Source organism: Rhipicephalus microplus, chromosome 3 (genome assembly GCF_043290135.1).
Source record: "Rhipicephalus microplus isolate Deutch F79 chromosome 3, USDA_Rmic, whole genome shotgun sequence".
Taxonomy (NCBI): domain Eukaryota; kingdom Metazoa; phylum Arthropoda; class Arachnida; order Ixodida; family Ixodidae; genus Rhipicephalus; species Rhipicephalus microplus.
Window position 1 is genome coordinate 274,961,391 of NC_134702.1, and position 14,464 is coordinate 274,975,854.

The 14,464-nt window shown below is 44.0% G+C and overlaps 1 protein-coding gene across 2 annotated transcripts in view; it reads left to right on the forward strand.

Annotated features, from left to right (window-relative positions):
* Positions 1 to 6,416: 6,416 nt before the first annotated feature.
* Positions 6,417 to 14,464, forward strand: part of LOC142804276 (uncharacterized) — a 545,204-nt gene continuing 537,156 nt past the window's right edge. For both annotated transcript variants that reach the window (XM_075891027.1, XM_075891028.1), the window contains exon 1: positions 6,417 to 6,608. In XM_075891027.1, coding sequence (XP_075747142.1) covers positions 6,452 to 6,608 — 157 coding nt within the window. In that variant the 5' untranslated portion in view covers positions 6,417 to 6,451. The remainder of the gene's footprint in view (positions 6,609 to 14,464) is intronic.

Genomic DNA, 14,464 nt, shown 5'->3' on the forward strand with positions numbered 1-14,464 from the left:
CAAACATACACCTATAGTACACCTAAAATTGACAAATGAGTGTACAAAAGGTGGAATTGCAGAAGTTACACCCATGCGCATAAGTTTGGCAGAAACAATAGGTGTAAGATTGGTAATTTATTGAAAAATCCGCCTTTAGGGTGTCAAATGATTTGCAGTGTTGGCTTTTACCGCCACTTCGTCCCTCACTGCACCGATCTGGCAAGCCCACTTCATCAGCTCCTGCGCAAGGACACCCGTTGGCCTTGTACTAACATGGAGCAGGCAGCATTCAAAGCTCTGTCGAAGGCTATCGCTGATACAGCGCGGCTGTGCCCACTGACCAAATCTTTCCCTTCACTGTGCAGACCGACGCAAGTGAATATGGCCTCGGAGCAGTTTTGCTCCAAGAATATCAAGGAATGCTTTACCCGCTAGCATTCGCCAGCCACCCGCTCTCAGGCGCAAAATGCTGCACTCTATTGAAGTCAATGCTTCAATGAAAAGAATTTCCTCATCATCAATTTCCTCTTCAGCATCTCTATGACACAATATTTTTCATTAGAAGATAGAGTCTTCATTTTCATAATTAAAGTTCTCCGGCGTGTGCAAAAACTAGCTGACTCATACAAGCTTTAGAGGCATTGCATGCCATAGGCGTCAGGAACGGGCGCACATACACAAGCACGGACGCATGGACAGACGCACGGACGGACGCACGAAAGCACAGACGAACTAACCATCGCTTCGCCCTACTCCTCTTCATTGACTCCGTGGATATGCTGTGCCACCGTTTTTATTAACATACATTGTAATGCAACTGGCTGCTACGACTACGACGAAACAGGACATACGACCCAAGGCGTAAGGGGCTTTGCCCCTAAAAGAAATAGTTGAAGACTCCGGCAGCAACAAGCGCACAACGTGGCGCAAATCTTCGCACAATTGCAGCTTGTGTATAAGAAGCGATTGAAAACAACGCATTTTGTGCTATGGAAAATGAACGAGTTATATACGTATGTACACAGTATACAAACGAATGTCTATTGCACCCGGTGCACTGGCGATCGTTATTAAACCCCATCAAAATCAACCTTCTCAACAGTGATTGGCGCCCTTTTGCCGCTGGCGTAAACTAGCAATCATAATCATCATCATAATCATCATCATCAGCCTGACTACGTCCACTGCAGGGCAAAGGCCTCTCCCATGTTCCGCCAGTTAACCCGGTCCTGTGCTTGCTGCTGCCAATTTATACCCGCAAACTTCTTAATCTCATCTGCCCACCTAACCTTCTGTCTCCCCCTAACCCGCTTCCCTTCTCCGGGAATCCAGTTAGTTACCCTTAATGACCAGCGGTTATCCTGTCTACGCGCTACATGCCCGGCCCATGTCCATTTCCTCTTCTTTATTTCAACTATGATATCCATAACCCCCGTTTGTCCCCTAATCCACTCTGCTCTCTTCTTGTCTTTTAAGGTTACACCTACCATTTTTTTTCCATTGCTCGCTGCGTCGTCCTGAATTTAAGCTGAACCCTCTTTGTAAGTCTCCAGGTTTCTGCTCCGTAGCTAAGTACCGGCCAGATACAGCTGTTATATACTTTCCTCTTGAGGGATAGTGGCAATATACCTGTCATAATTTGAGAGTGCTTGCTGAATGTGCTCCACCCCATTCTTATTCTTCTAGTTACTTCAATCTCGTGGTTAGGCTCGGCGGTTATTACCTGCCCTAAGTAGACATAGTCTTTTACAACTTCAAGTGCACTATTACCTATCTCGAAGCGCTGCTCCTTTCGAGGTTGTTGTACATTACTTTCGTTTTCTGCAGATTAATTTTAAGACCCACCTTTCTGCTGTCCTTGTCTAACTCCGTAATCATGAGTTGCAATTCGTCCCCTGAGTTACTCAGCAATGCAATGTCACATCGGCGAAGCGAAGGTTACTAAGGTATTCTCCATTAACTCTTATCCCTAACTGTTCCCATTCTAGGCTTCTGAAAACCTCCTGTAAGCATGCGGTAAATAGCATTGGGAAGATTGTGTCCCCCTGCCTTACACCCTTCTTGATTGGTATTCTGTTGTTTTCCTTATGAAGCACTATGGTAGCAGTTGATCCCCTGTAGATTTCTTCCAGAATGTTTATATATACTTCATCTACCCCTGATTCCGCAGTGTCTGCATGACGGCTGACATTTCTACTGAATCAAACGCCTTCTCGTAATCTATGAGGGCTATGTATAGTTGTTGGTTATACTCTGAGCATTTCTCTATTACCTGATTGATAGTATGAATGTGGTCAATTGTTGAGTAGCCTGTTCGAAATCCAGCTTGTTCCTTTGGTTGATTGAATTCTAATGTTTTCTTTACTCTGTTAGCAATTATCTTTGTAAATAGTTTGTGTACTACACAGAGCAAGCTGATCGGCCTGTAATTCTTCAAGTCCTTGTCATCTCATTTCTTATGTATTAAGATGATGTTAGCGTTCTTCCAAGACTCTGGTACCCTTCCCGTCAGGAGACACCTCGTAAGCAGGGTGGCTAGTTTTTCTAACACAATCTGTCCTCACTCTTTAAGCAGATCTGATGTTACCTGATCCTCACCAGCAGCTTTGCCTCTTTGCATGCTCTCCAAAGCTTTTCTGACTTCTTCTATCATTACTGGTGGGGTGTCATCTGGCTTACTGCTAGTTCTTATAGTATTGAGGTCGTGGTTGTCCCGGCTACTGTACAGATGTCTGTAAAACTCCTCCGCCATTTTAACTATCCTATCCATATTGGTAGTTATTTTGCCTTCTTTGTCCCTTAGTGCATACATCGGACTTTTGCCTATCCCAAGTTTCCTCTTCACTGCTTTGACGCTTCTTCCGTTTTTCAGAGCCTGTTCAACTCTCTCCATGTTATACCTTCTTACATCGCATACTTTACGTCTATTAATCAACTTCGAAAGCTCTGCCAGTTATATTTTGTCTGTTATACTTGACACTTTCATAATTTGACGCTTCTTAATTAGGTTCCTTGTTTCCTGTGAAAGCTTGCCAGTGTCCTGTCTAACTACCCTGCCTCCAACTTTCACTGCACACTCCGTAATGATACACGTATGGTTATCATTCATTGTATCTACGCTAAGGTTGGTTTCCTCATTAAGAGCCGAGTACCTGTTCTGCAGCGACACTCTGAATTCCTGTACTTTTCCTCTCAGTGCTAGCTCATTGATTGGCTTCTTGCGTATCAGTTTCTGTCGTTCCTTCTTCAAGTCTAGTTGAATTCGAGACCGCACTATTCTATGGTCACTGCATCGTACCTTGCCAACGACTTCCACATCCTGCACGATTCCTGGGTGTGCAGTCATTATAAAGTCTATTTCGTTTTTATTTTCGCCATTAGGGCTCCTCCACGTCCACTTGCGGTTTTCTCGTTTTCGGTAGAAGATATTCAAAATCCGCAAATTATTGCGTTCTGCGAATTCTACTAGTAGCTCTTCTCTGGCGTTTCTAGTGCCGATGCCATAATCTCCTACTGCCTGGTCTCCAGCCTGCTTCTTCCCTACCTTTGCATTAAAGTCGCCCATCACTATAATATACTGTGTTTTTACCTTACTCATTGCCGATTCCACGTCTTCATAGAAGCTTTCAACTGAAGCGTCATCATGGCTGGATGTAGGCGCGCAAACCTGTACTACCTTTATCTTGTATCTTTTATTCAGTTTAATTACAATACCTACCACCCTTTCATTAATGCTATAGTATTCCTCTATGTTGCCAGCTATGTTTCTGTGAATTAGGAACCCCAGTCCCAGTTCTCTTCTGTCTGCCAAGCCCCGATAGCAAAGGACGTGCCCATTCTGTAGCACAGTATAGGCCTCATCTGTCCTCCTGACCTCACTGAGCCCTATTATATCCCATTTAACACCCTCTAGTTCCTCGAATAGTACAGCTAGACTTCCCTCACTAGATAAGGTTCTAGCGTCACAACTAGCAATCACATCAGGCTTTATCGTGATAGGCTGATGAAAGATGAAATGCGAACAAAATAAAATGGCGCCGATTAAAACGAAAAAGTTTAAAAAATGTAAATTAACTTTTCGGCTCTCATACGGTAGCTTTGGTAAAGAGGTGCACAAAGCTATCGGATGGCAGTGGAAAAGACCTTTTTATTGTTTTAACAGTTTTAATTTTGGTCAACAATAATATATTTTGTTTGTATTAATACTTCTTCGCGACCAGGCGACGCTTCGTCAGACCATCAGTTTCAAACAACTCGCCTCGCGGGGGTAGAGGCAAAGAGGGTACGTTTGAGCTGATCTTGCAGACAGGTCTTGTCCGGCGGCCTGCACACGATGCCTTCTCGTCGGAATGGGCACACATCTGTGATGATGTAGAAACGGTTCGATGTGGCTTGAAATTCTTTATGGCCCACCTGAGGGCTCGTGAGTTGGAGGATGCATCCATCTGTAGGTGCCAGTGCAACTGGATGGCGGCTGACACCACTACGAAAAAATTAGTCTAGTGGCAATTCATTTCACACTGAGCACCCTTACCAGCAAGACGCGCCTGGCTATGAGAACTATAGGGCCATGAGCACCAAAGATTGGGGTAAATTGAGAAATAATCAACCAACTACAGGTTCCAAAACTGAGACTGAAAAGCGAGAAGCACTCAATACTCAGCCAAGAACACCACATCAGCATAGGCATGACGAAAGTTGTCATGACAAAACTAGTCAATATTGAGTTTGACAAAGCTGATGTGTGCATTGTAAACTCCCGTGTCTTAATTGCAAATTTCGGTTGTTGACTGGGACAAAATGACCTATGAATATAATATATATGTAGTGTTTTTTTGTTTGCAGACATTACGTTTTCTTCTCGCTTTTATACTTTTTTGTACACGTGTAGTTTATTTTCGTGATTGAATTCATTATGTATGTGCAGTACACTTTGTATTGCACTACGTACGGCCTCTGTTCCGACATGTCGTAGTAGAGTAAGCTTGCTTGCTTGCTTGTCCCTTTCTTTTGTGGCTCTCACCCACTAAAGGGGATTGGCCAAGAAGCCGGTGAATAATGCATAAAAGAAGCTTCTGTCAGGTCACATTGCCTTTAGCTTCTGCTTCCTTTCTGTTGCAAACAAAAGAAATAGGTGATTAAGTTCAATTCAGTTTAATCTCCAGATTTCGTAGCTATTTTAGCTCTTTCAATTTTTATTTTCAAAAACTGATTTACTGAATTCCTGCGCTTTTTGTGTTGTCAGGAAAAAATTATTGGTCATGTTTTGTTACTTAGGCTGCGTTCCAATTCTTAGACAGCACGTAGACAGTCTACAAAGACTGCTTAAAAGACAGCATCAAACTCATGCTGTCCGAGAAGTGGAACACATTTAGACTGCATTTACGCGACAATGCGCCACGTAGCGTTGAAAAGGAAAAGCTAAAATAATCAAGTGTTACAGTTGTATTTTCTGGCTTATTTCTTGTTGAAATCAAAAACAAATAGACGTTACTTACATTGAGCGTCTGGGAAAGCATCTGCTTGTGTGCAGACGGCCATACTGGCGAGATTTGATCTATCTGAGCGATTCGCTGAGCCGACATCTTGTTTAGACAGCAAAGTCGCCTGCATCGTATTTGTCTACGATGCGGTCTTCTCGGAGCTATCTACTTTGCCGGCTACGAGAGAATTGGAATGGGACTTAAGATGGCTGCCGTCCATTTAGCTTCCTATTTAGTCATCTACGGTAAGTTTCGGAACACTGCCTTAGTCGTCGATTGAATGCATTCAGGATGAGCATACCAGTACCTCCTCTTCAATAGCTGTGCCTGAATGATGACCATGATTAATAGGTCTCTACCATGCCCTACACCCACCAACTATCAAAACACATTCATCTTTCTTTTGGGGCCCCTCCTCTAGTTGCTTGGTTTTTAACTTATGTATGTAATACATTGCATTGTGTTTACATTCGCGCTCCCAGTTCGCTGAACCATCATGTATGTAACACACCCACAGAGAGGTTTTCTTTGCCGTTCTGGGCTATATCACAGCGACTTAAAAAATGCGTTGATGAATTCAATGCGCATTACATAATAAATTACCAGTATTGGCACTTAGAACTAGTAATTAACTAGCGCACCTAGCAAATATTCGACAGAGAAAATATGCAAGGAAATCAGCTTCTATTGGCCAATATTCTCCAATGAGTGTGTGCCATGTGCGAAGGTCAGGAAGAAGACAGCACTCGCGGATGCGTAGCCATGCGTGTTTCTTATGTTTTACTTTTTATGGTTTTTTGTTTGTTTAGAAATCTAACACCTTTAAATTATTGCATATATTACCTAATTATTCCAACCCTCCCTTTGAAGAAGTGAATTAGTTTAAAAAGCAAGGCATCGTCCCATTCATGGCCTATCCCCCTTGGTGGGTTGCGCCAAGGTGTTGAGGAACCAACCAACCAACCAACCGTCCCAAGGGACTCGCGATGGACATATTGGCGCACGCGCTGAGAGAGCTCAACAGCAGCCGACTGCCGGCGTTCTGCGCAAAATTCAAGGTGTCCTTCAGCGCGGGATCGGCCAACGACACCGGTGACGACTCGAGGCTGGACGACTCGCGCCGGGGCCCCTGTGTCGTCATCGGTGAGATCGGCCGTGATTTCTTTTTCCTTTTTGGTAGCCCCTGCTCGCCTTGGTTGTAGGGTGAGGCCCAACAAGCTTCCGTACACCAGAGAGCTGAACCAGTGGCCCAGGACAGCTAGCGGTTGGTTCTCCGTATTGCCTTTTCCTTTAGTGTAAACAAAAATAATTCCATTAGGACGTTTTAAGCAGGCTATGTGCTCATTTTCCACCAATATCGAAATACGAACTACCTTGAAAGGGCATAAAATGGCCTGAAACCACTCTTTTACTAGTATCTTGAAAAATCAGAAACTATGCGAGTTAAACCAGTCTGAAATGGGAGCCACTGAACAAAAATGAAAAAAAAAATGGCGTAGATGATAAGGGCGTATCTAAATACGCCCTTTAGACAAGAACAAACAAGCGATCGAGAAGGACCGTTCTAAGCCTCAGCATCAACTGCGCAAAAGCTATTTCAGTAGGCAAGTCTTATTAGCCCGCACCTCGACAATGCTTATCGAAAAGTTCATAAACCGCGTCTTACAATCCGGTGTATCAAGAACGACAAGCTCGCGCGGCGGAGAAACTGGTCCGGACTATGCCATCTTCTGCACTTCGGAGCGTCACAAAGTGCGTCGCTTTTGTGCTATACTGCCGCTCGTCGAGGTAGCCAGCAGCGGCCAGGACGAAGTCGTCTATGTTGTCTTATTTTTAAGTAGAAAACACATGGTAAGTAAATCCAAATGAATTTTGTCCATTATTTGTTCGTTTGTGGGTGCGCTAAGGCAACCCAATCAGTTGGTAGAAGGCTCGCGCAGGGTTCAAATTTGACATTTGTTCTCTCCGGAGAGAAAGCGGAAAACTCACCGGGAATTCACTCTTTTCGCCACCTAAACCGCCGGAAACCTATACGTCGCGAAACCGGATCAAAGAAATTGGTTCGATTTTCCCGTCACGCGAAAGCGAATCCTCTTTCCGACTCACGGCCGACTATCTAAAAACCACATGATCTGAATAGCCGGCCGCAAATGCAACATGGCGACGAATGCGTTGGCAGTGGCTCACAACGGCTCTAATTGCAGACTACTCGTGCAGCTCAACGAACCTGAACGGCCTCAATGAGGACACGTTCATCAAAATCCTGGTTTGCTTTACGATCACCGAGAACACTGAAACAAGACGGTGCAGCAGCAGCGAGTCGGGATGCCGAACGTGTGTCGTTTCCGTGCACAGCCGGCTGAATTCGGCGTCGAGGCTGCCGGTGCATTCGATTGCGGTGTTTCTGCTGGCGTATATCTTCCCAAACAAAGTTTTTGAAAGTGCTGGCTGTGTCTTTACAGTACTTTGCATGAAAACTGAAATTCGGTACGGAACATTGCACTCAGAAAGCAGGCAAATTATAATTAAGGGGAGATGCTACTCGAAGACACTTTCTTTAATATTCATCCTAGAGCAATGAAACTTGAGCTGCTAATGGAACTTTTTAGGCTGATTTCAAATATATGATTAGTTTTTTTGCGCGTTGCTTGCTTTTAGCTCTGCGAAATGACAAATTGAAAACCTTAATCCTTTTACCCCCTCTTTTCATCCCCAAACTTCCGTAATGTTTTACCATTCATAGTTCATAATGTTTGAAATAAAGCGTAGAATGCAAATTTTTCTATTAGGAAGCACATACAAAATATGTAATAGGCGTGAAAAATAGTAGACGTAAAAAGTCCATATTTCACCTCCTCTAGTAGAGGTTTACACAACATTTTTATTATAGAATAAATTATTGAAATTTGAACCAGATAATTGCACTTGCGATACTTTAGTAAAGAATGGGACAAAATTTCATGCAGATCTGAGCACTAGAAGCGCCCGAAAATGGAGGGGCGCATTGAAAAAAAATGGCAAAATTTGTGTTTTGAGAAAAACGAGTTTTGAAGTTAAATTTGAGTTTTTTTTTGTGAAAGATATCATTAAATCTGATGAAATATGCACACCAAAAATAACAATCCTTCTTTTAGTGGCCACTGCGACTAAAATACGCCAGCCCCATGAGTGTGTCCCTCTCAGCTTTTTCGAGCCGACTCCTCACAGACATTTCACCCACAGGCAGGGCCATGAAACGCTTGCCAAACTTCCGCTTAATCTGGCAGAGCCTTGTGCCAAGTGCAAGCTAGGAAGAAGTTTGACAGGACTGCGAAAACCAAATTGAGTTCTTTGTCATGTCATTTTGGAGCCATGTTTTCGCCACATACCGTCCTACATAACAGCAATGTCGTCCCTACTAAGTTCTCTCACTGCCAGCTCTTTCAACCTCGCAAGATTGGTGCTGACGTCATCCATTGCCGCATCACGAACTTTCCGACTGACGGGTATGAATGACTTTTGATGCATTTGTTTTGATTTTGATGCATTGACCACAAATTTGGCATTGATCACAAGATGATTTGATTTTGATGCATTGGTCACAGGTGAAAGCCGCACAGCGGATTTCACATGTGAGCAATGCTTTTTTCCTTCTTAATAGAGATAATTACACGAGAAAAGCAATGTTCAGCTGTGCTGCTCGACAAAACATGGACCCCGCAAACAGGCTTCACAGCGCATACAGGTGCGCAGCGGCCAATGGCAGTCCCCGATCTGTACCACGTGATAAGCCAGTCGCGGCGCTCGAAAAACGCGCAGAAGCGTGCTTCTTTTTTATTATTTCTTGCGCCACATCAGCGAGGAAAACTGTTGTTGCTTGAAGAGCGAGGCTCAACTCTTTGGCTCTTGCGATCAACAATGGCGAGCGGCGGCGCATTATCGGCGGCAAGGTGCTCGAAGACTGCACACTTTGAACTTTTTAACAGGCACCTTGTGCTCTTTATATAAAATTTTAAAGCATTTCCAGTTAAGTCTCGACCTGCATTTTTTTTTCATAAGAGCAGAGGTACTAATCTTATCAAAACTGGCAAAAATTAAAATCAGTTTTGAAAAATAAAACTTGCGTTTTTCGACCCACATCTCCCCTTAACTCGCGAAAGCAGGGGCGGCCGCATCATTCACCGGGCCCTCGACGCGTGCGGACGTGGTTTTCCGGCCGCTCTGGTGTTTTCGTTTCACTTCTCAACAATGGCGTAGCAAGGCGGTGGCACACCGGGCCCGTGCTTCCCTCCCCACTGAAATTTTTGTTCGCTGGCATAGAGAGCAGAGAATGGCCATTTTAGGAGTGTGCCTTCCCCCTCCCCCACACGAAAACAAGAACTCTTGCTAGGCAACTATTTCTATATTGTGAATGTGGTATGTGTGTTGCAAGCGCGTACTCCTAATAGCTTCGTTTGAGGGGAAAGAAAGTTAGGAATGGCCAAACATGAAAAAATTGTGTCACGCGAATGTCCAGTTTGGTCGCCGAGGCCACCGTGTGGTAACGCCACTCGAAATCATCAGAAACCTCGCATTGCTTTGGTGCGCTTCTATTCGGTGCTGCTAACGCTCAGTGTTTCGAACGATGGCGCGTAGCATTCGGCCAGAAAGTTCTTTCATGCAGAGCGAACTTACTTGTGTTGCTGTAGCGTGCGATCACTCAGAATGCGTGCATTTATTCTTATTCATCTGATTGAAATTAACTATAAACAATATGTTTTTCGCAAGTTCAAGTTTAGTTCTTTTTTTTACTAAAGGTGGTGTGGTAAGAAAGGCCGATTCTTAGCTACGATTTGAAACATGCGCTGTAGGAGCATAGCGGCTGAAAGGTTGAGACGTTGCTTCGTCTGTTTTGCCTCAACTGATGTGAACCATGTGAGTCATCAGTCAACACATGTGAGACCTAATTAAGCTTATTTAGTATCTAGTCAGTAAAGAGGAGTCAGCCTCTTCCTGGGCTTTTCTTCTGTGGCTCATGGGGAACTTGACTTGAATTATTCGACCGCGATTAGGTTTGCCTTATTAAGGATAAATAAGGTCGGCTAAATTAAGTGATACCATTATCAAATATGCCAAATTAAATTTGGATATACTAACCTAAACTCACCTCGGCTAATTTAAGCGTTACATAGATTAACACAAAACAGAAAACGACTATGCCTAATTAAAATTAGCGTAATTTATTCTGCTTATACATGACTTTTACAGGTTATATTACGCTACACTAAGTCTGAGTAGTTTTTACTAGAGTTTGGCACAACAAGGCAAGTTTAACTTAGCTTACTGTGACAAGGGCAAGCTGAATGGAGGAATATTTATTTATGCTTGGCTTCATTTGGTTATATGCTTTGTTTCGCTTAACTGGTGATAAAAAACTATGCTCTCAGCATCTCAATTGGTGCTGCCTAAGCTGCTGCGTGAAACAGCGGCTTAGATTAGACGGAGCAAAGAAAGCAACACTCAGCGGTCGTTTCGCTATGAGCGCCGTAACTTCGTCAAACAAAGTGCTGTGTGAGGCCACCTGATTACGACTAGGCAGGCATGCACACTGCAGCAGGCAGTGTTCAGAGATGGCACGTCGATGCGTTCTGCCACACCACCCTTGGTCTGCACACTTTTCCTTACGCCTGTATCTTTAAGACACGTTGCAAGCTGTACCAGGCTGGTGCTGCATTCAATTCCGTCTTTATAAACGCGTCAGCTCATCATAGCAGCCTAAGCAGTGCGATAAGCACTTGCAGCATGCTCCATGTTTTGTGTTGGTTACAGTCATAACTCATATTTTTGGTCGTGTTTTTCAAAGTCACAATCATTTATTTCTAGATGGCATGCAAAATAGTTGCTGCAAAAAATATATAATTTACGCTGAAATCTGGCACCTTTCAGAAAAAGAGAGCGAAAACTTTATAAAAAAGTCAGTCAACTGTTCAGGCATGGCCCGTCGCCCCTAGCTGTCGGCCGGAATTCCTTGGGACGCGGCTGCAGCAAGGACTTGACTGATGATGTCGCGCTGGACGTTGGGGTCTGGGCTGCGGAGAAGGACCTCCCAGGATTCTACAGTGTGAGAACCATCGTTTTGACTTCGACATGTCCACACCATGTGGACCAAGTTCGCCACCTCACCACAAAATTTACACTGGGACTGGAAAACTGCGGGGTGGCACTTCCTGTAAAGTGCCGGGTTCGGAAATACCCCGGTCTGTAACTTTTGCCACAAAACCTCGTTTTTCTTACTCAGTGAGTTGTCTGCTCTCGTGTATACTTGCCGATTCAGCCTGTAGTGTGAGACGATTTCATGGTATGTGCGCATATCCTCGCTTCTTTGTTTGGCAACTTGGGAGGTTCCAGGGGTCGACCGGTAGGTGAGACCTCGGGCGACCGACACGTTGCAAGCTGTACCAGGCTGGTGCTGTATTCAATTCCGTCTTTATAAACGCGTGAGCTCATCATAGTAGCCTAAGCAGTGCGATACGCACTGCGGTATCCTCCCTTTTTCCTAACACTCCTGCATGTACGTTGGTAGGTTAGCATTGGACCTATCGTCTAAATTACGGAGCATTTTGTTGGTCACTCTGTTCCCTCTAATGCCCTGGTGAACTGGAGCCCAGACAAGCAGAACTTGCTCTTTGGGTACTCCTACCATGTTTATTATATGGACGGCAGTCTCAGTCACCCTTCCCGATTCATAATTTCTCACGGCGTTTTTGGAGTCGCTGATGACCACTCTGACCCCTTTTGGCTGATGGCCAAAGCTAGGGCCACTTCCTCGACCTCTACAGACTCGACATCAAGGACTGTGCAGCACGCAATCAGGCCACCATCTTCCCTGATCACCACTGCCATGTGTTCCGCTTTGCTTTCATATTCCGCAGCGCCTGTATGCGCAACGTCCTGTCGACCGGTGTACCTGGATTGTAATGCCTCTGCCCAGGCTTTACGCTTGCTTTCGTGAAAGCTAGGGATAATATTTCCGGGTAGCGGGGTATCTTTATCCTGTCCCTGATCTGTATCGGTATGTCTTTTGAACGCGCTTGTTCACGCGTGGGCTCCTAGCCCAATCTCTTTGTTATTGCTCTCCCCGTTTTTGATCCGAGTAGTCTTTGATGTTGTGCAGTTACAGTAGCCTCAATCAGCTCATCGAGTGTGTTAGATACCCCTCACTTCATAAGTGTCAGTGAACGTGTTTGGGGGAAGTCCGAGCGCGACTTTCACACTTTTCCTGATAATGGTGTCGAGTTTGCCCCTCTCCGCTTTGTTTAATTTCAGAGAAGGTGCCACGTACACTATCCTACTTATTATGGTCTGCACTAATCTAAGAAGGTTCGCCTCCTTCATCCCAGCGTGCCTGTTTGCTATTCTTTATTCTTTATTCTTTATTCGGTGAGTGCCCCGCTTTGCTCAAAAAGGCGTTACAGCAGGGGGGTTACAAACTGGAATAAAACAATTTTTCGTTTATACAGCACACTTGCTTGTCTTGCAGCCGGTTCCAATCTCTAATGGTCATCACAAAAAAGAATTATAAAACATGGTCGTTCTTGCACGATACTCTTTCACTTTGCGTCGGTGGCCATGTCGACTAGATATATAACTGGGTTCACTGAAATAGTTATGACGGTCAATCCCAGTCCGCCCATGAAAAACAGAAAAGAAAAACTTCAAACGCAGTTTTTTCCTGCGTAAAGAAAGCAATTCCTAACCCAATTCAGCTTTCATAGCGCTGCAGCTGTCTCTCCGCTCGTACCGCCCTAAAACAAACCGCGCAGCTCTGTTTTGTATTTTTTCAAGCTTATCAATCAAGTTCGCCTGCATCGGGTCCCACACAGGACATGCGTATTCCGAAATTGGTCTAATACATGTGAGATAGGCCATACATGTGAGATCAGACATGTCGTCTGATAAGACGACATGTCTGATTACAACTGGCTTCTAACCTAGAAAGAGTTTCAGAATTCTTATGATTCGCCTGAATGCTCAGTCCAACGACACGGATACTGTCGACCGCTGGGATCTTTGCGCCGTTAACATTCAAGTGGATGTCCACTTCAGGCTTGTTGTGGAGCCACCGTTTTCCGGTGGGCATGAAGAAGAGTGCTTCCGACTTTTCGGTCGAGCACGTGACGTCCGAAAAACTGTGGGTGACTTTACATGTTGCAAAAAGAACAAAGTTGTAGGGCCAGTCCTGGTCTTTTTTATTCTTTGGGAGGTGTGCCTCACTTGCACTCAAGGCTTCGCCATCAAAAAGATGTGCTTTGTGACAGACAAATATATATATATATATATATGTATATATATATATATATATATATATATATATATATATATATATATATATATATATATATATATATATATATATATATACATATATATGTTTATGTATGTATGTATATATGTATATATATATATAGACAGAGTGTGTATAAAAACTATAAGAAAAAACTTTTTTCCGGCATGATTACCTTGAAGGCACACTTGCAACGCGCACGCACTGTGGTGGCACATGAAACATCCCTGGCGTGCCAAATGTGAGTCATCTCAGTGTTTTGTCTTGCTAGATCAAGTTTTAGTGGACTCGTGTTGAGAGACTGTGCTAGTGCATAATGCAGCAACCGAATAAACAGCAACATGACGTAGCATCAACATTCAGGTTCACCTTCCAATACATAACCTCCTGACCTAAATGAAGCCTCAACGATTCCCCGATTCCTTTAGTGCACTTACTTAGCACCAGCAAACTCTTTCCTGTTCCCTGAAGTGAAATATACCTGCAATGCACACCACCAAGTCCCTTCAAAGAAACTTGTGCGCGTGCCCTTTAAGGTCTCCTGACAGCGAAAGACTTGTTTGCAACTTTTTTTACAAAAATTTTTCGCTTTGCTTGTGGTAATACCGACATTGAAGCATAACTGCTCTAACGCAATGTATAATCAATACTAGTGCAATAATTACGATATTGTGTCAATTGAAAACGCCCACCAAAG